This window comes from Typopeltis vanoorti, chromosome 13 (assembly GCF_054136105.1).
Source record: "Typopeltis vanoorti isolate ZY-2024b chromosome 13, IOZ_Tvanoo_1.0, whole genome shotgun sequence".
Lineage (NCBI taxonomy): Eukaryota > Metazoa > Arthropoda > Arachnida > Uropygi > Thelyphonidae > Typopeltis > Typopeltis vanoorti.
The window spans coordinates 105,191,641-105,218,574 of record NC_143561.1 but is presented as its reverse complement, the minus strand read 5'-3'; the positions used below and the strand labels follow the sequence as shown (position 1 = coordinate 105,218,574).

General features: G+C 36.8%; 1 protein-coding gene across 3 annotated transcripts in view; it reads left to right on the top strand.

Moving 5' to 3' along the window:
* Vps45 (vacuolar protein sorting 45) overlaps positions 1-26,934 on the top strand; it is a 172,586-nt gene that overhangs the window by 38,131 nt on the left and 107,521 nt on the right. For all 3 annotated transcript variants that reach the window (XR_016549286.1, XR_016549285.1, XM_090403157.1), the window contains exons 4-5: positions 2,037-2,105; positions 11,748-11,885. Coding sequence is in view for 1 of the 3 variants with exons in the window: in XM_090403157.1 (XP_090259283.1) it covers positions 2,037-2,105; positions 11,748-11,885 (207 nt within the window). In the remaining 2 variants the exon portion in view is untranslated. The remainder of the gene's footprint in view (positions 1-2,036; positions 2,106-11,747; positions 11,886-26,934) is intronic.

Genomic DNA, 26,934 nt, shown 5'->3' with positions numbered 1-26,934 from the left:
TATTCAAATTATTCATGTTCACATAATCAGTAAAACCCAGAGATAATAGATATCAGTATAATTGATTCAGATTTTCTGATGCAAGATAGAATTTGGCGTTCAAATAATCCATGAAGTTGAAAATAATAGATATTGAAATTATCAATATTTTGTAAAATTTGTATAAGATGCCCCCATGTATAAGACGAACTCTACTTTTTTGAACCCAAAATTAAGAAATCTATATTTTAAACATAAAACAGAACACATTTAATATTTTTTTAAATATTCAAAGTATATTTAGTAATTAGGTAATATTTTTAAGATAAATGCTAAGAAATTATGCATCACTCTCAGTTCTGGGCATATCATTTTATTCATCACTATTAGTTCCAGACATAATTTTCTTTGACCTCTACTGTATCACTGCTGTCTTCTGAGTCACTGTCTATATATATGAGATCATCCTCAGTTCCATCCATGGCATTGCTGATTCCACATTTCTTGAAGGACTTCACTACCACCTCTTGCTTGACTCCATTCCATTCAGGCCCAATTTGCATACCTCAGTAATGGTTGGTTTTTTCACTCTTCCTGTCAGTGTCAAGTTATTACCTGCTTTTTGCATCTATTTATTCCATTCTTCTTTCATCAGAGCTTTGAAGGGCTTGTTGATAGAAATATCTAGTGGCTATAGCTGTAGACCACCAGGAATGCAAGTCCACCAGGAATAACTGCTAGCTGTGTTCGCAAATCCGTTGCAACCCTTTTTGTCTTTTCTGTTGTATATGCTCAGAACTGATCAAACACGAGCAAAGCTAGCCTCTTTAAGAGCCCTCCAGGTCTTCTGGACCAAATTTTTGCAAACCAAATAGCCATGATCTCTTCATTCATCCAGCCATTCTCATGAACTTGGATGAGAACGCCAGGTGGTATGCTCTCTTTAGGATATGTTTTCCTCTTAAAAATGAGCATAGGAGGCAGTTTGGTACCATCTGCACAGCATGAAAGGACAGCAGTATAGTGTATCTTTTCATGGCTACTTGTTTTGATTGGCACTGTTTTGATCCCTTTCATATCGACAGTTCTGTTGGAAGGCACATCAAAATTGAGAGGCACTCATCCATGTTTGCAATCTGACTTGGTTCAAAAGCCTTAAGTCTTAAGGCTTTTGAACCAAGTCTTAAGCTTCTGCTCCAAGTTTGGCCATTTTGCTGGTTTTCCTCTTAAGGCCCTCTTCTTTTTTTGGCATCTTGAGTAGTTGTTCTTCCTGTTTTCTCCACTGTCTAATCATACAGTCAGGGAAGGAGGTCCAAGCTTTATTTCAATGTTCTTTTGCATAATTAATGACTTTTAACTTGAATTTTGAAGAATATGACAATCGTTTTTTATTTTTGGACATTTTATTGGCTAGTGCTCAAAATATTGTTAATGTATTAACTTACCCTTCCAACGAGTTGCAGATGTATGAATGCTTTCAGACTCAGAATTAATGATTGAATAAATTAATTCTGAATAAATTCAGAATTAATGGCTGATTCTGAATTTATTCAGAATCCGCCATTAATGATGTCAATTGACAGAGTTAACAAAGGCTAGTGATTGGCAGAGGCAAGGTACCGGCAATTTCGCCACGGCAACCGCGGGTCTCTCAACCGATTACCGCCCATGTGTAAGACGACCCCCAATTTTTGGTCTAAAAATATAACACAATTTTGTAACTCATCATATTCATTTAATTAAATTTTTTGTTTTAAATTTTTTATTACATAAGGCTGAGAGAAGTTCTGCCTTTCTTAATCTCTCATTTGGTCTTAGAAAGTGAATAAAGATTTATAATATTGCATGGGATATATTCTATAAAAGAGAAAAGAGTTGCTTCACTGTGTTTCTTTGTCTCAGTGCTAATCCTAAACAACCTAGTTCAATCCATGCATTTATTGCTGCTGAAAATGTGATTAGTACATTTTATCTTATGATATAGATCATACAGATGTTCATTTTAAAAGCATGCATAGTTTGCATTTTCTTATTACTCACTTTTTGTTTATTTTTAGGAATTGTATGGAGACTTCATACCAGTTAGTCCTCATTTGTTTAGTTTGAATATAATAGGATGTTATCAGGTAATTATTTATTTAGTACATTATTTTTCAGTTATATCATCATTTTGTTATCATTTATTTATATGTAATTTTATGTTTTACCTCACATGTTTTCAAATATGTGCTGTGTCTGTTTCTTATTGATGATTCTAACCTATTCTGTATCAAGATCTAAACAGAGCTAAATGAACTGTATCGTTTATAAATCTTTGATATTATTCTTCCTTTTTTTTTTTTTCTTCTTGCAAGATCCCATTACATAATCACTTCCTAAAGAACTAAAGCTGTAATGAAAAGCTGGAGAACTGCAGTTCATTGATAATATTAGACAAGCTTTCAGGTGCATTTTGCAAAATGCATAAGCATTCATTATATTTGGTTTGTCTGTATGCAAGTGGCTCTCTAGCTGGATGGATTTTATTGAAATTAGCACAGAAATTTCTTGAACCATTCCAATTTTTATTTAAGTAGGACCATATGAAGGAACAATAAGTTTTAGATTTCAGTAACTCTGGCTAGATGGCATTTAATAAATTATGGGCTTTCATATTCTTATATGCATATAAGAATATATACATGTGGTTCAGTTTTCAACTAGATCATTATTATTATTATTATTATTTTTTTTTTTTGGGCCCACTTGGGCCTGGCTCCCACTGAAGAGACCTCAGTAAAGGTCGAAACTAGTCTGGGTAGTGGCCCTTCCCTTAATGCATAACATTAGACATATCTGCAAGGAGATGTGTTTTGCATTATAGGAGATACTGAGATAGGAGTGTTGGTAGCTTGCTCCACCTTTGCAATGAGTTGCCCTGGTGTTGTACCACCTTAACCCAGTCCTGAAGATACTTTCAGACGCAAACTTTGTTTGCTCACACTTGGATAAAGGATTAAACTAAATTTATTATACTCTAACCAAGGGAAAAATAAACTTTAAACATTATTATTAGATCATTATTATGGACAGAATTTGATAAAATGATTTGAACTGACATTAATTCTGCACTGGCTGGGTGGCATTTAATGAAATTTGATATTATGATCTGATCTCCATTAAAATTTGTTAGATCAATTCAATTTTGGTCATAGGGACAATTTGTTGTGGCAACATTAGGCAAAACAAAATTATGTGCATAAGCCAGTGTTCACACTATAACTTTTAATATAGTCATAAATTTTTGTACAAATTTACCATCACTTGATTGAGTTCTTTGAATAAATGGTCACAGATGTCATGATAGTTCATGTATAAACAGTGGAAGTATTGGTAGTCAAAAATTCAACCCTGAATAATTAAAAACTTATTGTATGTAAACAATTAAAATAGCTTGCAACTGCAATGAGTTTTGTTTTTGAACTAGTCATAAAGTCAGGAGGACAAGGTGAATACTTTTATAATTCTGTTCTTATTACCACAAATGGTTTAAAATCCCTTTAATCCCTCCTTTTTTCTACTCTAATTGACATATATTTTTTGACAAACGTTTTTCAAAAGTATATAGTAATAAGATTCCTTCCTGACTTGACAAAATGTCATTCTAGCTGGTTGAGCAATTATTATACTTGCTTCCCAACTAACAGACTAGTTTCAAATCCTTGCTGTGGCTATGGATGTTTGTGAATGTTTTTAGGTGGAAGGTGAATTTTATTTCCCAGCATGAGAGCATCAGCCTGATTATTGGAGGACTGAAGCAGCTTGATAAAAGCTCCATGTTTAAATTCAAGAGTAGAATTTTCAGAGTATGTAAAAAATAAATACAAAATAATAAAATTTTAAATCCACCCACAGTACTGATGTGGTACATATGCTTGAAAATATGTCGCAGATATTTATGTAGAGAGGTGAATAAGAGAAAAGAACAGGTGTGGTATGTAGGAAATGTGATATTCTGATAGGCTATGAGGCTTGCTTAAATATGAGTTTAAATATGAGTAGGAAACATGGCTTCGTAACTGGTATGGCAGTTGAAGATTGTACAAATGCTCTGTGTTTGATAGTGAGAAAAAAAGTTCGATTGATGATAAAGTGGGTGATAATGATGTTGAAAAACCGAGTAAAATTAATGATAAATTGTGCAATAATGACATCAACAAACAGAGTGCATTTAATGGTAAGGTGGCGAGTGGGGTGAACAGTAAATAAATGTGTGTAACTGGCAATAAAACAGAGTGAATGATAATGAAAACAGGATGCAAGATTTGAAAGCTGAATTGATGAAAATGAAACAAGAGATGAGGTGAATATAGAGTGACATGAAGAGAATTGGAGATATGCATGGAAGAATGAAGACGAAAACAAATTATGTTGGTATGAAAATGGTAATAAAAGACCCACGAGTGGCATTGTATGGTGATATGATTATTAGAGGTGTGGTGAATGAGAAGATGCACAAGTTTTATTTCCTGGGAAATAAAATGAATAGATTGATTGAGGCATTGGATATGAGAAGTAAGTCAGGAAAGGATTTGGTAGTGGTAGTAGGGACAAATGACTTGACTGGTAACAAGGAGAATGTAGGATTGTTATCAGGATGTTGTTGAGAAGGATAAAAGATAATAGTATGATAGGAAAGGTAGTCAATGTGTTGCCCAGGTATGACAGTGATGAGATGAGAGGAAGAGCAAGAATTATGAATGATATGTTAACAGAAATGTGTGAAGAAAAAGAAGTACAGTTTGTTAATGTGTGGAATGAGTTCAAGTGTGGAACTGTATAAGAGTGATAGACTGCATTTGAATGATTTAGTGTGAGTCATTTGGAGAGACTACTGCTTGAAGGAAGAGTAATGAGTGCAGAGAATGAATCTGAGCAAGTAAGAAGTGATGTGAAAGAGCAGGAGAGTAAGGAAGGAAAGATTGAAGTGGTGCTTATGAATGAAGAAGGGAATAGCATGAATGAGTGTAAAGAATGAGAGAACAGAATTCAGGGTGGACAGGGGAACACGGCATGAGAAAGGTTGATGCTCAAAGAAAATGCATTGTGTATACAAAAATGGAAGGGGATTACCCTGGACTTGAAGGTTCTGGGATGAGCACGGAGAAACTTAAATAGCTCGAGGAAAGTATAGAGAAGTCGCATCTAATAAGTAGTATCAGTGAAACTTGTTATAGATCCAGGAATGAGCTGTTATGTTAGTAATACAAATGCTACAAGTATGAGAAACAAAGGAATTGAAATGGTTGCATTGAGTTCATTCAACCAAAAATTGATGGAATAAGTGAGACATGGTTGGATGATGATGACATCCTGACAAGCATAAAGATGGAAGGGTATGATGTATTTAGTGAAGATAGAGTAAAAAGGGGAGTGAATAATGCCTGTGAAACTTCCTATAGAAAAGACATGTGGTAGAAGAATTCAATAAACAGCAAATTCATTTTTTGCCATTTAATACTTTGTGGCCTTTCTTGCCTTTACTACTGCTTGGCGTTGGCAGGGCATTGACAAAATCAATTTCCTGATGGATGGAACTATCGATTCATGGTTTCATATCCTTATAATGGCTTCTTGGAGCTTCCAAAGTGTTTTCAGCTTCTTCTTATATATTTCAATCTCCATTTGGTACCCAAAATTCTCGATGGGATTGAGATCTGGGCTGTTTCCTGGCCAGTAGTCGCTGAATAGACTGTTCATTGAGCCACTTATTATTCTGCAACAAAAATTAAAGCTTTTTTTAAGAACTAAACTCAATTCATATTGTCCGTTTTAGAGTTATAATAGCATTACTTACGCTTTCTTACCCGTATGACAAAGGGCAGAGTCATCCTGAAAGATGCAGTTGGTTGTTACGGTAACATGGTCTCTGACAATAGGTGGCAGTTCTAAAATTTTCTGGTACACTTGTGCATTCACTGAGCCTTTTGTGAAATGCAAGCAACCAACACCATGATATGGCATGCAGTCCCAGTTCATCTGACTGGCTGAGAATTTGACTGTTGACATTAGACAGTCAGGGTTGAATTTTTCACTGGATCATCTTTGAACTGGCTCTCTGCTGTCGTCACCCTGAAGTTTAAAGTTTTTCTCATCAGAAAAAATTACTCTTTTCTACTGATCAGGGGTCCATTTGGCATGCTCTTTCTGCCAATTTAACCAAGCCAATCTCATTTTTTGGTTAACAAGATCTTCATTTTAGGGTGAATAGCTATGAGACCCTGTCGAATGAGTCTTCTGATAGTACAGAACTTGCCACAACTCCCATTGTGGCAAGCTCTGTATACTATCAGCTCTGTTCTTTCCAGTCTAGTTTCAGTTCTCCAGATGACACGCAGTGATTTTTGAGGCAGAGTGTCTTTAAAACTCAATCTTGGCATGGTATAGACAGTTACGACAGAAGCCATACCATAGTAGATTTTTTACAGCACTCAAAAAGAATTAAAATAGAATTTAATACTTCCTATATTTCGTCCTAGTCACTAGGACATCTACGGGGATTACAAAAACAGTTAATGTAACATACAAATAATAAACAATACTGAGCCCAACCACGTGGGTGACACTAAAGTCCTATCTAGTTGGAGCGCCCTCTAAGGGCAGTAGTAGGTGGCTTGGAATGTAAGGTGGGACCTCTCTGAGCCCAACCACGTGGGTGACACTAAAGTCCTATCTAGTTGGAGTGCCCTCTAAGGGCAGTAGTAGGTGGCTTGGAATGTAAGGTGGGACCTCTGGTGATGAGTGTTTCCCAAATCTTCGGAAGCTTAATACAACCGTATTTATTCAGATTTGGTTGGTTTTTGAGAGCTGCTGCTGCTGCTTCCAAGAAAAGTCTCTCTTTCTTGAATTTGCTGTGGTGGAGCATGGTGGTTTTCTTCCAAGATACCCTGTGGGTGGTATCCAAAACATGGTCAGCCAAGCCTCAATGGCCATAGTTGTGTTTGCAGATGTAAGACTTGTGTTCCTCTAAGTGGATGGATGCTGATCTGCCTGTCTGTCCAAAGTACGCCAGCTTACAGGAACAGGGTACTTTGTAAACTCCAGGCAGAGAGAGAGGTGGTTCCACTGGAACAAAGATTGTGGGCTCTCTTGGTAAAAGTTTTAATAATGCCAAATTGTTGAGAGGGGTGGTGGTGGGAGAGTTTGTGAATGTATCTGCCTGTGTGTGTGGGTTTTCTGTATACAGTGAAGGCAAGTGTATCATTAGGCAGGCATGTGACTAAGGTGTCTAGGAAGAGTAAGCAATTGTTCTTTTCCTTTTCCATAGTAAACTGGATTCTTGGATGTAGGCTATTGAGATGACTGAGGAAGGAGTCTAACGTGTCTGGGCCATGAGGCCAAATAGAGAACACATCATCTACATATCTTAGCCAGATAGAAGGTTTGAGTGGGGCTGAGTCAATGGCTCGTTTTTCGAAATCTTCCATATAGAAATTGGCAAGGGGGTGAGAGGGGGGGAACCCATGGTGGTTCCCTCTATCTGCTTGTAGATTTTGTTCTTCCAAGAGAAATATCCAGAGTTAATGGCAAAGGAAAAGAGATCTAAGATGTTGGGGGGAAAAACATTTTCTATCAGTTAAGGGAATATTGGTAAACAAAGAGGAGATATCAAAGCTTACCAATATGTCTGTCTTATTCAAGGTTAAATTTTCTGTGAGAGCTTTAAAGTGGGTAGAGTTTTTTATAAAGGAAGTGGACCTTCCGGTGAGGGGGACCTCACAGCACTTAAGCCTCTACACACGAATTCTAATCATTCATGGAGAAGATTTAGCACGCAAATCTAAGCAATACGGTAAGTCAAAACTATGACTATCTAGGCAACTAAATAGGCTGGCCTTCTTAAAACGATGTCGGAATACAAGAGTGATACCGAACTGCGTTAAAATGAAGATAAATTTCCATTCCAAAAAAGCACTTCGTATATATAACCGGACCAGCCTGGCATTACTACGCGAGCAAATCGCCTCTACTCATGCTACGCTCTCAGTGACAAATGCCGCCATTGGCTCCTTACATTCAGAGCTCTCCACCATTCTTAATCCTGAACTTTGGTCGATTCTCTCCAGTATTTCGGAAACTTCCACACAGAGAGAATTTCAAAAAATAAAAAATAAACACATCAAGAAATATAACAACCTGGTTAAAGACAAATCACAACCACAAATTCAACCGCTCCATACAGTAATAAACCTCTCTTCCAAAATGCTCAACGACGATGCCGTCAGCGACCTTTGCCTCGGACGTAATTTTGCCGTCACTCCGAAAGAAGTGCCGGTGCTTGACGTAATGGTTAACATCGAACGGGGGATCGGTTGCTTACCGTCGGAGATAGCCAACAACATCAGACTTGATGTAGCTAACATCCTCGCTCATTCATCGCCGCCAAAAAGTAATTTATCTTATGCCCAACGCACTGCTCTCCTGAAACTACGGAAAGAAAAAAGTATCGTCATCACTAGAGCGGATAAGGGTAATGCCACAGTCGTTCTTAACACCAGTGAATACAATCGTAAAATGAACATTATACTCCGCGATTGCGCTACTTACATCCTGCTAGAACACGACCCCACAAAAACACAAGTTAAGAAATTAAAAATCTTATTTAAAAAAGTCTCTTCCTGGCCCCCTGACGTCACGAAAAAACTTATACCTTTCCGCTCCCATCCCCCCCCGAATTTACGGTATACCAAAAATCCACAGACCCAATTCCCCACTCAGGCCTATAGTAGATGCCACCAATGCACCTTGCTATAGACTAAACAGCTGGCCAACTCTCTGACCCCCCCCCTCCCCTCACCGGAAGGTCCACTTCCTTTATAAAAAACTCTACCCACTTTAAAGCTCTCACAGAAAATTTAACCTTGAATAAGACAGACATATTGGTAAGCTGTGATATCTCCTCTTTGTTTACCAATATTCCCTTAACTGACACCTTATCTCTCTTAGAAAATGTTTTTCCCCCCCGACATCTTAGATCTCTTTTCCTTTGCCATTAACTCTGGGTATTTCTCTTGGAAGAACAAAATCTACAAGCAGATAGAGGGAACCGCCATGGGTTCCCCCCTCTCACCCCCCTTGCCAATTTCTATATGGAAGATTTCGAAAAAACGAGCCATTGACTCAGCCCCACTCAAACCTTCTATCTGGCTAAGATATGTAGATGATGTGTTCTCTATTTGGCCTCATGGCCCAGACACGTTAGACTCCTTCCTCAGTCATCTCAATAGCCTACATCCAAGAATCCAGTTTACTATGGAAAAGGAAAAGAACAATTGCTTACTCTTCCTAGACACCTTAGTCACATGCCTGCCTAATGATACACTTGCCTTCACTGTATACAGAAAACCCACACACACAGGCAGATACATTCACAAACTCTCCCACCACCACCCCTCTCAACAATTTGGCATTATTAAAACTTTTACCAAGAGAGCCCACAATCTTTGTTCCAGTGGAACCACCTCTCTCTCTGCCTGGAGTTTACAAAGTACCCTGTTCCTGTAAGCTGGCGTACTTTGGACAGACAGGCAGATCAGCATCCATCCACTTAGAGGAACACAAGTCTTACATCTGCAAACACAACTATGGCCATTGAGGCTTGGCTGACCATGTTTTGGATACCACCCACAGGGTATCTTGGAAGAAAACCACCATGCTCCACCACAGCAAATTCAAGAAAGAGAGACTTTTCTTGGAAGCAGCAGCAGCAGCTCTCAAAAACCAACCAAATCTGAATAAATACGGTTGTATTAAGCTTCCGAAGATTTGGGAAACACTCATCACCAGAGGTCCCACCTTACATTCCAAGCCACCTACTACTGCCCTTAGAGGGCGCTCCAACTAGATAGGACTTTAGTGTCACCCACGTGGTTGGGCTCAGTATTGTTTATTATTTGTGTGTATGTTACATTAACTGTTTTTGTAATCCCCGTAGATGTCCTAGTGACTAGGACGAAATATAGGAAGTATTAAATTCTATTTTAATTCTTTTTGAGTGTTGTAAAAAATCCATTAAGCCTCCAACATGATGTCCTCACAGCACTTAAGCCTCTACACACATACCATAGTAGATTGACTACAGGACACCATTTTAAGTATTTCACAAGAGATAACCTTCTCTATTCAAAGCTTGAATCACACTTTTTCTACAAGGTGTTTACTGTGCATAACTAGCCATAGTGATCTCAGCATGAAAATGCAAAAACTAGGCCCTTGCTGTCTATTTATAACATGAAAAAATTCTGATGCACTAGCAGTAAAAAGCAGTAAATTACATTATACAGAAAGCCATGGAAATGATAATGATGCAATACAATGAAACAACTAATGATAAACCAATCAAAATGACCATTTAACTACTAAAAACTATATTGAAATAAGGCGATGTGGTTTCTATGAACATGAGTGTATATATATTTACACACACACACACACACACACACACACAGCTTCACATTTCCTATTTTGGGTTTTTTAATACTTCTTCAGAGTTTGCTTTTCAATATCTGAGGTTCTCATTTCAAAACCTGTTAAATCCTTCTGATTACTATTTATATATTTTTGCAAGTTGTGCTCAGTTTCTCTTTCTGATAACTCAAAAAAATTCTCTCTCTTTTTCTGGCATCTTTAACCAGACTAAGTTCAGATAAGTTTTGATTGTTCAGTTTTTCATTTTGAAATAAGTTATATTAAGATACCTAAAATTCTCTTATTCAGGAGCTTATATTTTATATTAAATACTATAACCATTTCTTTTATTATCTGATCAAATCTTCTCATACTGTATTTATTATGTAGAAGAATCTCAAGTTTTTTGCAGTATCCATTGTGTCATGGTGCTTGTGCAGTAGTAGCTCTGTGCTAGCTCTCCACTTTCCATTGAGAGTGTTTCAGCAGACATTAGGCATTTCACCAATCACTTTAGTTCAACAACAACAAAAAAAAAGCGTCACATAGATAGTGCAAGAAAGAAGGATATGTATAGCTGAGTGATATCAGTTTGATTACATTGTACCATCATGCTGGCCTGGTTGGCCAAGTGGTCAGCATATCCATTCTCCAGCCAAAAGGCTGCGGGTTCGAATTCCACCATGGGCATGGATGTTTGTTGATTGTCTGTGAAAATACTAGTGGTGGTGATGGGCAGTAGATGGTTGGTGCAGATGATGATGGTAGTTTCGGTTCGTTGTAGTTGGTGGATTGAGTGGTGAAGATAGAGAGTTATAGAGTAGGTGCCCTCCCCTCGATAAGTCTTGGAACTCCCTGGAGGTGTTTCTTAATAATAATAATAATGATTGTTGGTGAAGAATACAAATTAGTTAACATAATCCAAATTGTCGGTCTGTTTTCATTTGTTCAATAATCATGTGCATATTATTAATGGGAACAGACTATAAGATGCTGAGAATTCTTTTCATTCATTATGTATACACTTTATTATAAGTCATATTTGGCATCAATGTCATAATCCATAGAAGTTGTTTAATTTTGTAGTCCTTTAAGTATAATTATTTTCTTATATATTGAACTAAATCATGATGTTCATCATTATCATTTCATGATATGTATTGTCAAGGGAGCATAGGCTATTATGACAATACTACATGATTTAGTTTACTTTATTACTAATCTCTAATCAGTATTTATGAAAATTATCAACACTTTCAACAATAACAACAACAATCTTGATGATGTAATGAGATATTCATTCATTGCTAATTTCTTTCAAGGGTAGCCTTTGGAATCCAGTGCATCTTCAGAGAACAGTGCAAGGTGTCGCAGCTGTTTTACTTGCACTTAGGAAATGCCCAGTAATTCGTTATCAAGCCCATTCTGAGCCAGCCAAAAGACTTGCAGAACAAATTAAGGTGATTTTTAGAAATGTTCAATTTAGAAATTTGAATGGTTTTGGAAATATGAGATTTTTACATACACTTCATCCCTTGATGAATATTAATTTGGGAAAAAAAAACAAAAACATACCAGACTATTGGTATCTGACTGGCAACAATCATTGTTACATATTGCAAACATCAGTGTGTTTAGAGTTTTGTGGCAATTAACAGTAATGATTAATGTTGATAAGCCTGATTGTGTTATAGACACGTGACCAAGTATTTTTCATAATATATGCTGTGTAAGTAACATTTACTTACACCTGCATAAAAGTTTCTATTCAGTGGCTGGTATGTGTATTTATTTTGAGAGAAAGTGAGTGAAGGATACACACCTTATTGTGCTTTCCAAAACCATCATTTAGAGTTCTAGATGCTATTTGAAATTTTCAGCTGCCTTTATTATCCCACCCATGAAAAGTTTTTTAAACTTGTAATAGGATTTTTTTCCCTTTTCTTTTTATCAATTTTATATTTTTTGTTCGTTTTATTATTTTTTTCACATAGTCCAGAAACACTGATCTACAGACCAAATATATATTTGGTTGTATGCTGCTATGAGCATCATTAGTCTGGCAGCTGTATCCTTAGCTTACATTAGCCATTGGTGGACCTGTTAGTAGTAGTTTTATATCAAACTGTCATGTCACCAAAAAAAAAAAAAAAAATACTTAGCAGTGATAAAATGTATTCAATGATCTACACTTACTAGCAATCATGCCACCATTGAACTTCAGTCAAATTCAAATGCTGCAATGCTTATTTGAGGGACTGTTTAAGGGGGGGGGGGGGCAGGGGCGGAATATAGAAATATGGAAAGTTCAGTTATTCAAGAGACAGAGAAAAAATTCCTTTATGACAGTCCAACTAATAAAATATGGCAACCACTAGCACTGTACATTTGCCAAAGTATCAACTGATTATTGGAAAATAAGAGTAAATTAATGTTAAAAGTTTGGTTATTTATATATAGTTTTCACAAAAGAATGTTGGCATTTAAATAATTTGTTATCATACAGGCATGATAACAAACAAGAATTCAGAGGGTTTTTTTAATTTGGAGCTGAATAAGTACAGTGTCAACTTCATGTATAGTCCAGCATATATCCAATCAATGACTCAGGTCTAATAGACACTCCAATTTTTCCGGAGTAATTGTAGCTACATCAGCATCTCTAATTTTGTGTTTTAACTCATATGTTATGTGGTTACATTGTATACGTCCTCAAGGGCTAACTTTAGTGAGTATGGGAGTGGCAAACCCGAGATACCTGATGCTGGACCATGCCTTACTTCATGTGATATACATCTGTTATATTATCTGTAGACTGGTCCCTACCCTTCTTTCTTTCTTTTCCTCTTGCTCCTTCTCCTCAATGCTATTAGAGTATTCGAGGGCTGGGGTGAATTTTTCCTATTTTACTATTTCCTTTCGCCTTATGCAGTGGGAGTCTTACTTCTTTCCCAGGTATTTGCCTCACCTAGTAGGTGAGGAGAGGAGATGGGTACCATCTGTCCTTAATTATCCACTATTAGATATGAAGAAAAGCTTGCAGAACGTCATGCTGACTCAGTTTCTGCCCCGACAAACCAGGAGTGATGAAAAATGTGCAACTGTTGACAATTATCTTCCCATGAATATAAAGATATTTATATTCATGGGAATGTAATGAATATTTATATTCATTACATTCAGACTAAATTCATGTTTAATGAATTTAGTCTGAGAAACAGATTTATGATTGGATCATGGACTGTTAGACCATTATATCAACATGGTTAACTCAAGATTCTTCAAGAAATTGAATGCTATGAATGGTTCATCATTGGATTATGTGAGACAAGATAGCTAGAATCTGTAGAATTAACAACAGAAAAAGGAAATCTCTTTCTTTACTCAGGTTCTCCAAAAGTTGGGCAAGAAGGAGTTGCTTTCTTGATCCAAAAAAATATTAAGCACTGTATCATAGACTTTAAACCTCTGAATAGTAGACTTGCAGTAGACATATATTATACAAGTATACACACCAACAACCTCGTATGATGATCATGAAATGGATAGCTTTTATGACCAAATCAATAATCTGATTCATGTAACACCTAAGAAAGACTTTCTAATAGTACAAAGGGATTGGAATGCAAAAATTGGATTAGATATAAGAAGGAATTTTCTCCCATTTGCAGCCCCTGTTTGGATTAGGAGAAATAAGTGACAGGGGTATGAAACTGATAGAATTTGCTTTGCAGCATAATCTCACCGTAATTAATACACTCTTCCCACATAAAAGATCATGAAAATGGATCTCTATCTCCCCAGATGGAAGAATACAGAATCTAATTGATTATATAATTTTAAAAACCAAATATAAAACCTGTATAAACTCATCAAGAACTAGATCTTTCCTGGGTACTGACATTGGAAGTGAACCACAATTTAGTCATTTCAACATTTATGTTGAAATTTGGATTTAGACCCATGAGAAAAATAAGAAGAGAAAAGTTTAACCTTTCACAACTCAAATCTAATACCACTAAAGAATTATTTAAAACTAATTTTGCTTCTGCTCTTTCTGAAATCTCTACTGACTCTCTTGATCCTGATTCCGCTTATCTTTTCAAGGAGCAGCTGAAAATATCCTAGAAAGAAAATGCATTATTAACAAACCTTGGATTACACTTTTGTGATCAGCAGAGAAGATAACAACCAATTCGGCATATTGGGAACAACAATGAATTGAACATTGGGATCAGTATAATTATCTGAACAGATAAATTAATAAGGAAGTAAAGTTTGCAAAAAATAAATAGTATCCAAAGAATGCAAAGAAATTGAGGATAATCATCATAAGAATAACCATACAACAGCATACCAAGCATTAAGAAATTAACGAAGCCTTTTGTTTGAAAGAGCCGGATAACTGAGGATGGAACAAATATCACTGATTGTGAAAAAATATTGAACACGTTGATTATTCAAATATGATAATATCTTGGACCAACAAAATTTAGAGGAAATTATCCCAATGATAACAGAGAACAGCAATTATCCTATACTTAGTGATAGAAAAAGTAGAAAGAGCCATCTTAAGATCAAAATCAGGAAAAAACAGCAGGAATTGACAATATTCCAGCAGAACTATTAAAAAAGGGTAGAAACATTTAGTGCACTCCACAAAATTTGCCAGCAGGTGTGGAATGCTGAGATCTGTCCAAAAAGACTGGCACACAGTTATCCTTATTCCCATCCGTAAAATAAAGGAAACAGCAAAAAATGCAGTAATTTTAGGACAATTAGCCTCATCAGCCACCCAAACAAAATATTTTTCGACATCTTACTCTCACACATTTTTAGACTTCCATGCTGGATTTAGAAACAGGAGTGCAATTGACCATATATTTATGCTTCACATTATTGGAAAAAAATATGCTGAATGATCTGCCAACTTGTAAGCTTATTTTGCAATCCATTTTTTAAAGTGCCCAGTGAATAGTCAACATCAAACTTGAACAGGATTGACTCTTTAGATTTTTAGAACTGTTGCTTCCAGTATAAAACCACAAATAAAGAACATCATCATCATCAAATTCCTGCCATGTACCCTCAAGGGGTGTACAGAATGATAGTACTACATGAAAAAAATTACATCATTACTAACTTCTTGTCTACAATTTTCCTCCAAATCAGTCTGTTACTTGTCAAGACTCCAACATTATCAGGTCTTATATTTCTATCGTCTAAGGCACTTTGTACCGTATCAATCCACCTATATCTTGGTCTTTCTCTGAGTTGTTTTGCTGCCAACCTGGCAGAGAACACTTGTTTTGCTAATCTTTCTTTGCCCATTCTGTTTAAGTGACCATACCACCTGAGATTAGCTCTCCTAATGCATTCCTGGATGTTGACAATGTCAAGTTCTTTCCTAATATCCTCATTTTTAATATGATGTTGCCATTGATGCCATCTGTTCACGCCTCTAATCTTTCTCAGGGCTCTCATATCTGCGGTCTCTAGTTTTTGGTCAAGTGTTTTAGTTCTGACCCAGCTCCCAGATCCATAAGTTAAAACTGGTTTGAACACTGTCTTGTATACAGCTAATTTAGTGTTCTGACTAATTTCTCTCCTATTCCATATGAATTAATTCAGTTGACTTCCTACAATACCAGCTTTGCTGATTCTGTTGTCTATTTCTATATTTAATTTACCATCTTCAGTAAAAATCGTGCCTAAGTAGCTAAAATGTTTCACTTGTTCCATAGGTTCTCCATTCACAACACAGTTGACATTTTCAGTGATTCTGCCTATTTTCATTGTCTTTGTCTTTTTATTGCTGACCTTCATACCATATCTATTACAACAGCTATTCAATTTAGTCAGAGAATCTTGCAGACTTGTAACGGATTTATTTAGAAGTATAATATCATCCACATAAAGCAAAGAGCTGATATTAACATCCCCAATTTTGATATCATGTTTAATACCACTTTCCTTCATAATGTGATCCATATAGATAATGAATAACAGAGGGGATAATGTACATCCTTGTCTCACACCAGATTTAGCATTAAACCATCTTCCTGTACTTCCTTCAATTCTAACTGCTGACTTACAACTTAAATAAAGACTAAGTATTGCTTGATATACTGCCCCATATTGCCGTAAAGTGAAGATCTGATCCTGACAGCCTCTATTTGGCCTGAATCCAGCTTGTTCTTCAACAAGCTTTTCTTCCACAATTCTTCTCAACCATTTCTCAAGTATACTTGCGTAGATCTTGCCAGGAACACTCAGTAGGGAAATACCTCTGTAATTTTCACATTCAGTTTTATTTCCCTTTTTATATATGGGTACTATGAGAGCTCTACTCCAATCATCGGGAATTCGTCCCTCTGTCCATGCTTTCTGAACTATGCAGTGCAGCCACTGTAAGACTCTTATACCACCATACTTCAGCATTTTTGGTCGAATATCATCTACTCGTACTGCCTTTCCACATTTCAAGCCTTTGATGGCTTTTTCTACTTCAAGTATGGATATGTATTCCTGACTTCATGCCTGGTCAGTGTTTTTTACTATTGTGCTGTCATCACTGCTTGTTTCATTTAGCAGTTTTTCAAAGTAATTACTCTATACTTCAAGGATATCTTTTTCTCCCATTTTCATATCACCTTTATGATCTCTAACTCCTTTTACAGCACTCTTTCCTCCATTCCTAAGCTTCTTCAACAACCTCCAGAATATTTTGCACCTTCTTGATATTTATTTTCTATATTCTTGCCAAAGTCCTCCCATGACTTTTGTTTAGCTAGTTTTACACAGTGCTTAGCATTCTTGCATTTGTCTCTGTATCCTCTAAGAGCACAAGCTGACTTATTTGACAGGAACTTTTGATATGCTTTCTTCTTTTCCTTCACTGCCTCTTTAACTTCCTGTGTCCACCATGGAGTTCTGATTTTTCTATCCTTGCAGACAACCTCACCACATGCCTCTCTGGCAGAATCAATCAATGTTTTCTTCGGAGTTTGCCACTGAATCTCCAGTTCTTCAACTCTTTCATTTTTTCTTCAATAATCTTTGTATATTTTAGTCTACAGTTCACATCTGAGAGCTGCTCAAATTTTATTCGCTTTAAAACTTTCTTACACGTTATTCTTTTCAATATGAAATTCAATTTTAACCTTCTCAAGACTAAATAGTGATCACTTCCAATTTCAAATCCTTTGTACACTCTGGTGTCCTGCACCAGGGAGAAAACATCACTATCAACAATAACATAGTCAATGAGACTTTTCTTATTCCTTGCCTCTCCATGTGAATTTGTGCACATTTTTATGTTGGAACATGGTGTTAGTAATAACCAGTCCATGTCCTGAGCAGAAATCCAACAGATATTTGCCATTATTATTAGCTTTGCTCTTTTCTCCAAATTTTCCCAAAATATTTTTGTATGTCTGACAATCATTTCCCACTCTGCTATTTAGATCCCTAACAAGGCCCAACAAATAAAGATGTCAAATAAAAATTATTTTTATTTTGACTAGTTTCATGTAGTCTAATGAAGTGAAGTAAAAATATTTCACTTCATTAGGAAATAACATGGATAAACTAAAAACTAGAAAGCAATTAATAACAGCTAACCTTTCTACTCAAAAACATTCAAAGTATCAGCTGAAATGATGAAGCATCCTCTACAATTTAACAAAAAACAAGGGATGATTTTACATTAATGGTCTTTCTTAATCTATCACTACACACTCGATGTTACAGCAACTCACAAACCAACAGCTAGCATAATAGCGAATTCACGCTTTTCATTGTTGAAATGTTTTCAATTTTTTTTTTCACTAGAAATGTTAACTGCTATTATTTGCTTTCTAGTTTTTTAATTTATTCATGTTACTTCCTGACAAAGTGAAACAAAATATTTCCCGAAACTAGTCGAAATAAGAAGAACATAGTTTCTCTTTGAAATCTTCATTTGTGTTTTATACTGGAAGAAATAGTTCTAAAAATGTTATATCAACACAAAAGACTATGGGGGGAAAAAAAAACTTCAAGCGGTTCTGTGGCATCAATAGAGTTAAGTTGCATGACATAGCTAGTTTCTTACGAGAGTAGTCTGAAAAGTTCTTGGCCTCAACCATAGATGGCAACACTATCGGCAAGATTTTTTTTTTTCTAAGTTGGTACATCTGTCATAAGCATCCATGTGAAATTGCAAGTCATTCTATCAAGTAGTTTCTTTTATACAGCTGTCTGAAGTTGTCTTTATCCCTTGAAATGGATAAAATTGAGTATCGTGCGGTAATTGAGTAAAGTACATAAAAGTTTATGGACACTCTCCTTCTTTTCGACAATTAAGAAATGGGCTGACGAGTTTAAACGTTGCCATACCAGCCTTGAAGATCCACATGAAGAATGTCCAGAAAGTGTAACATCACCAGAAATCATTGATCAAAAATATGGTATTGGGTGACTGGTGAGTCAAAGTGTGTGAAATTGCTGAGACTATAGGCATTTCAAAAGAACGTGTAGGATATATTTTGCATGAAGAATTGCTAATGAAAAAAGCTTTGTGCAAGGTGGGTGCCACGCTTGCTCACAGCAGATCAAAAATGCACTCGCATGATATTCTCTGAACAGTGCTAAGAATAAAACTGATTTTGTGCATTGATTTATTACTATAGATGAGACTTGGATTCACCATTACACACCAGAATCCAAACAGCAGTCAAAACAGTGCCCAGAAGTGGGTTGTTCAGCACCAAAGAATGCAAAGTCAGTTCCATTAGCAGGAAAGGTCTTGGCATCAGTTTTGGGATGCTAAAGGCACTTTCTTTATTAATTATCTTGAAAAGGATAAAACAATAAAAGAAAAAAATCATCTTTCATCAGGACAGTGCACCTCCCCACAAAGGTGTTTTGGAAATGGGAGAATTAAGGGATCTGCACTATGAATTGTTGGAACATCCACCCTATTCCCCCAGATTTGGCTCTCTCTGACTTCTATCTCTTCCCAAAACTAAAACTTTTCCTAGCTGGTCAGCATTTTTCTTTGAATCAAGAGGTGATTGAAGCTGTAGAGGAGTATTTTGCAGATCTTACTGAGAACCACTACAGAGACGGGATAATGGTGCTGGAGCAACGCTGGAATGAATGTATTAGTCTTAAGGGAGATTATGTTGAAAAATAAAAATAATTTTGAAATTATAAATTCGTTTTTTCATTGTTAGGCCGAGAACTTTTCAGACCACCCTCATAAATTGTGATATCACCACTTGATATTCGAGGGTTGTTTGAAAAGTTTGGTAAATTTCTAATAGGTGGCGACACAATTCATTCATTCATACCAGTGTTGGCACATATCTTTTTTATGACCCTGGCAAAATTTTAGCCATGTGTGACCACATAGTTCTTGTTTGGCAAACATTTAAAATGACCGAGTTTGCATTTTTCATAAAAATGGAGAAAAACTAATTTCGTGCAGTGATAAAACACTTTATTTGAAAAAGTAGACAGCCGTGCAGATCAAAGCTGATTTAGATGTAGTTCATGGGAACTCTGCACTGGCATTAAAGACTATTTATTTTTGAATAAATGAGTTTTGAATGTGGTCGTAAGTCCATCGAAGATGAAGAGCACTCCGGACATCAGATTGAGGTCACTATGAAGAAAATGATTGACAAAATCCATGGTCTCATTATGGAAGACTGCTGAGTGAAAGTGCATGAGATTGTTGAGATTGTAGGCATCTCAACTAAATGGTGTGTATAATATCTTGCACAAAACATTGCACATGAAAAAGCTGTGTGTGCAATGGGTGCTACGATTGTTGACTGTCGATCAAAAATGCGTGCGAAAAGACCTTTCAACGCAGTGTTTGGCGATGTTTAATTGCAATTCACAGGTTTTTTTGCATCAATTTGTGACTGTAGACGAAACTTGGATCCACCACTACACACCTGATTCCAAGCAGCAGTCAAAACAGTGGACAATACCCGGTGAAAGAACACCAAAAAATGCAAAGACCGTTTTGTCAACTGGGAAGGTGATGGCCACTGTTTTTTGGGATTCACAAGAAATTATCATGATAGACTATTTGGAAAAGGGTAAGACAATAAAAGGAGTCTATTATGCGTCATTGTTGGACCGTCTAAAAGAAGAACTGAAGAAAAAAACTGCCAAGATTGGTGCACAAAAAAGTGCTTTTTCATTAAGACAGTGCATTGTCCCACACATTGGTCATCGCAATGGCAAAATTGAACAAAATGAGGTTCTAATTGGTTCCACATCCACCGTATTCACTGAACTTGGTCCCATGTGACTTCTTGTTCCGAAACTTAAAAATTTGGTTCAGTAGGAAAATATTTTCTTTGAACGAGGATGTCATCAAGATTGTCAATGACTCTTTTGCACAATTTGACAAATCCTTCTTTTTAGATGGGATAAATAAATTCCATGTGATGATACAGCGTTCCCCCTTTTTACGGGAGTTCACGGTACCATCTAGTCCCTCCAAATTTTATCCGGCCTCCGGAACCAGCATAGGCTGACGAATCAGATCTATGGCTGGGTCAGTATTTCTAACTGTAATTCGTGTGTGTCCTTGGATCGGTTTGCCTGCTTGCGGGATGAAAAATACCAGATAAACTGGCGGAAAAAACCCTGCTGTTCATGCCCAAGACCGGCTAACTTGGCTATGGCTGAGGAAGATCCTTGAGCTCCTCATGTCGTTAACAGGAATCGAACCTAGGACACTCCTTCCCCAGGCATATGGTTGTGAAGCTTAAAGCCACTAGGCTAACTGCGCGGACTTTTTAGATGGGATGAAAAAATTGGAAACTCGCCAGACCAAATGTGTATACCTCGATGGAGACTATATCGAGAAATAAAGGTGATTTTTTCCAAAAAAATGTGTTTAACTTACTTTTTTACCAAACTTTTCAAACAACCCTCATAGTTCCTAAATTCTTACACATATATCAGTGAATAAACACAGATTTTTGTTGATCTAGTATCAACACTACACTGGATTAGAATGAGATGGACACATACACATGTGCATATAACTATCATTTTAGTACTGAAAATTACTTGCATTTAAAATACTATCACTCTAGTGTGGAAATCCTATATATTTTCAAGCTACTTAATGATTTTATCATCATCATCAACTTCCTGATGTGCCCTGTACACCTCCCTTGAAGGTACATACTATGTACCTTCAAGGATTGTACAGGTATTTCAGCAGTACTACTTGATTAAATTTACATTATTACTAATCTCCTATCAACAATTTTCTTACAAATTAGCATAAATGTCAGTCCACCAATATTGTATCTAACATTTCTGTCTTCCAAGACACTTCTGATTGAATCAATCCATCTGCCATCTATATCTGGGTCTTTTTTCTGCCATCTTGGTATCTGACACCTGTTTTGCTAACCTTTCCTCTCTCATTCCATTTAAATGAATATATCACCTTAGATTAGCTGTCTCACATGTTCTTGAATAATAACAATTCTCAAGCCCTTTCCTAATATCTTTTTAATATGATTCTGCTATCTGTTCAGACCTGTGATTTTTGTCAGAGCTCTCATATCTGTGGTTTCCAATTTTTTATAACTTAAAACTGGTTTGAACACTGTCTTTTGTATTGCTAGTTTACTATTTTGGCTAATTTCTCTCTTATTCCATATAAATTTATTCATCTGGCTTCCTACCATACCAGCATTGTTTATTCTATTGTCTATTTCTATATCTAATTTGCTATCTTTACTAAAAACTGTCTAAATAACAAATATTTTAGTTGTTCTATAGATTCTCCATTCAGACTGCAGCTGATATTTTCTGATCTGCCTATTTTCATAGTTTGGCCTTTTTATTACTGATTTTCATGCCAAATTTGGTACAGCTGTTATTCAGTTATCATTATTATTAACAGCTTACCTCCATGGAGTTAGAGACTAACTATTCTAACTAATTCTCTAACTATGCATAATAATCTGTATGAGGCCTGATCAAGGTCCAATATGGATTATTGTGCAAAGTTAGAGAATTCTGGAGACTTGTACTATATGTTTAGAATTGCATCATCATCATCATCATCATTATTATTATGGGTATCTCCATGGAATCAGTAGACTCATCACAGGAGACCCAAACTAGCAAAATAATATCTGTCATATCTCTTCTTGAATTCATTTACAGACAAAGGAATTACAACTAAGTCAGGCAGTGAATTCCACTCATTCACCAGGCCCTAGGCAAAAAACCTTGTTTTCACACGCTTGTTAACCACACTCTTCTTTAATTTCCAGGGATGACCTCTTGTTCTTCCATCACTATCACACAGCTGAAACATTTCCCCTGCATCAATCTTATAAAAACCTTTCAGTAATTTAAATGTTTCTATCATATCCCCTCTTCTTCGCTTATCAGCCAACCTCTGCAATCCACATGCTCTCAATCTATCAATGTAGGGAGCATTTTTTTTTACATTTCTCACCAACTTAGTCACTCTTCTCTGAACCTTCTCCACAGCCTCCTCATCTCCAAGGAATCCAGGTGACCAGACCTGAGCACAGTAATCCAAATGTGGAAGTATCAATGCTTTATAAAGGGGAATGATAATCTCTTTATCTCTGGATGTCAGTGTGTTCCTCAACAACCAAGTAATCCTATGTGCAATCTTGGACACCTTAGCAATGTGTCCCCTAAACTTCATCTCCCTATCTACCAACACCCCTAAGTCCCTTGCCTCATCAATCTCTTGGAGTACTGTTCCATCAATGTAGTACACAGCTGGTAATCTTTTAATCCCAAAATGCATAACTTTATACTTTTCCACATTGAACTGACATCCATTACCTTTTGCCCATTCCACCAGCTTATTTAAATCATCCTGCAAACTTTCAACGTCAGCTTGATTTTTTATTGTGCTACCCAACTTTGCATCATCAGCAAACAACTGAATATCTCCCTTTAAGCCATTTCCTATATCATTTATATACAAATTAAACAACAATGACCCAAGCACAGAGCCCTGAGGCACACCACTGGTCACCTGCCTCATCCTGGACTCAGCTCCTCCATACACCACCTTCTGGTATCTCTCCCTGAGCCATTCTCCTATCCATATCACCAATTTAGTATCCATTCCCATCTGCTCCAATTTGCATAACAGTGTTCCATGGGGTATCCTGTCAAAGGCCTTAGCAAAATCCAGAAGTACCACTGTGTAGACAGTTCCTTTGTCCAACTCAGAGATGTCATTCTATTATAAAAAAGTTAATAGATTGCTAAGGCAGGATCTACCTTTAACATAACCATGTTGGCCTACCGCAATTTTAAAACTAACTACCGCAGTTTTAGAGCCACCTTTATTCAAAGGAACCACTTTGCCTAACTTCCACTCCCTAGGGAACCATACCAGAGTTCAAACTTAAGTTAAATATCCAAGTAAGAGGGGTTGACAATTCCTTTGCACATTCACACAACACCCGAGCTGATATTCCATCTAAACCTACAGCAGTGTTTGCATTTAAATTTTGCGATATATTAAATACCTCTGATTTCTTAACTTCATTTCTCACATTAGTTATTGTTACAGGTACAGAGATATCCTCACTTTAGTGATAGACTTTTGAAACGTGATCACTCAGTAACTTGACTATTACATCTGATTTTGTCACCTAAATACCATCAGCACCCACTAAAGTTATCCTCCCGAAGTCATTCTTCCTTTTACTAGCCACATAGCCGAAGAACTCTTTGGGATTATTCTTGATCTCATTGGCTAAGGTCTTCTCATAATCTGATTTAGCTTTTCTTACTATGCTGGTAACCTTCCTAACTTGAGCCTTGTACTGCTCATGAGTGTACTGATCGCATTTCTCCTTGTACATTCTTGATAACATTTTCTTTTTTTGCAGGTCAAGCTTGATACTACTGCTCATCCATCTAACGCCTACCTTGTTTGTCTTCCTGACCATGGGGACACAATCTGATATTGCTTTCCTCAGATACCCGCTGATTTTATCCCATGTACTGCTAACATCTTTCCCCTGCAATATGTTCCACAATGGGATGGCTGCAAGCTCACTCCAAAACTTGCTATAATTGCCTAACCTGTAGTTCCATATATACCCCTTCTTAACAGAAAAATCCACAGATTTTGCAACCTCCCAAGTCAATACCACATGGTCGCCTTCACCAATTGGAGGGAATGAGGACACCTTACTTATGCATATATCCTCTGAACCAATAACCAGGTCCAACACTCTCACACCACGTGTCCCTTCAGTTATGTGCTGTTTCAAGTAATTATCTCTTAGAAGATGTATGAACTCCATTTCCTTTTTGCTACATGATATTCCTCCTTCCAATTGATATCACCATAATTAAAATCCCCCATAATAATCACTAAACCTGCACTCATTGCACTAATTTGCTGATGCATGAATTCAATATCTCCCCTTGTACCCCCCTGGCCTATAGCAGCATCCAACTGTATATTTGGTTGCGTTGGTCACTATTTCACACCAGACCACCTCAAATGAACTCTCATTCACATGTCTAACATCTTGATATACTACTTTCTTGGGCTGCAACACATCAGCTATCATCAACAGTACTCCTCCCCCTGTTCTATCTTCTCTATCCTCCCTGAAAATATTATACCCATCACATTCAATTCCAGTGACATATTCTACTGATAGCCAAGTTTCACTAATGCCTACAACTTTTGGTGAGATTGCACGACTAATGCCAAAAATTCTTCTCTCTTATTTCGAATGCTTCTTGCATTGGTATACAAAAATTGCAGATTCCCTCTAGTTCTTGTACCGGTTTTAGAATTGATATACAAGTCACTAATTTCAGTAGTCCCATGCCAATTTTTATCCCCTCTCTTCTGCAATTTATTCTGCGAATAAGGATCAATAAATATACAATCACTGTTAAAGTTTCTCTCTCTTACATACACTCAACCTTTTTCAATATTAGTTTCCCTGCCAATTACTTCAACTTGTTCAGAAAACAGTAATTTCTTCAATCACTTCTGTCCTTCCATGTTCAGATGCAGCCCATCTCTAGCATACAACTGTCTTTTTTCTTCAAACACACTCCAGACATCAACAAATTCCAGACCTCTTTTTTTGCACATTCTTGCAATCATATCATTCATTATCATCGCTCGTCTACTTAACTCGTAATTGTCAAAACGAGGCAGCACACACACACACACACTATCCTCCCATTGACACTTTTCCTCTTCACAGTATCTAACAATGTTCTTAAATCCCTTGCTATCCGATTTATACCACCACTCAGGTCATTTGTACCCACCACTATCATCTTGGCTGCATCATGCCCTCTCTTTATTGCTAAAGCCACTCTTTCTATTGTCCCACAGGCCAAGCACTCCTCAGGCATACCGCTCTCCATACCCTTAATCATAGAATCACCATATATCTTATCACTCTTAACTTCATTAAAGTCCAACAAGCGTCACTCATGGATTCATTTTCTACACTATTCAGCATGACTCTCTCAGTTTCATTACTCAATGCGCCTTTACTCACCCCCCCCCCCCCCCGCCCACTCTCACGACATCTCGTTTCTTCTAGACTTCTTGTGGTTTTATTTTGTTGACTCCCAATCACTCCCATACTATTTATTACTTCATCATTCACCAAAGACACATGTATACATAATCCTGTTCTAGTTACTTCAGCTAAAGTAATCTCTATAGTCCTAATTTCTCTGTTTAACACATTAAACTCAGTTTTAACTTCCAGTATCTCCTTACCGAGCACTTCCAATTCCTCATGCAGAAGATGAAGGTCATTTTTCATTTTCCTGAACTCCTGCCAAAGTTCTTCTGTTACAGTCCAGATGACAGCTTCCATTCCTAAATGCTCCTGCCTATCCTGACACTTCTCACATACGTCAACATTTTTGTTCTTCTCATTTAGCCAGACTGACCACAGATCCTTCGTATTCTTCGGCGCATACATGTAGCAGTTTCTGCAATGCATCCATTGTGAAAAATCTAATGCTGAGCCAGCCTTTTGTGTAGAAGTAGAAGTCCTGCGCGCCGCTGACATAGCTTCTTGTTGGACGCCATCTTTACACGTTGAAGTAGTGAAACAAATGGCAGCGAAAACACAATATATACAACACAGTTTCAAACAATAACACCACTGAAGGACACTTGTATCTAACTGATGCACAACTGCAACACAATTTGAGACAAAAAGCCACACTATACTTAAATTTAAAAATGCGTTTTCTAGCCTAACTAAACACGACCACCACATTCACCAAGGACACTAGCGCCACAGCAAAGAGCTAAGTTTGATATTAGTATCAAACTTAAATGTCATATTAGTATCTGATGGAAGTTTTTTCACTTGGTTATACTATAAATTAAAGATATCAAGAAATTATATACTTGGTTTAATCCTTTATCCAAGTGTAAGCGAACGAGTTTGCGCCTGAACTATTTTCAGGACTGGGGCA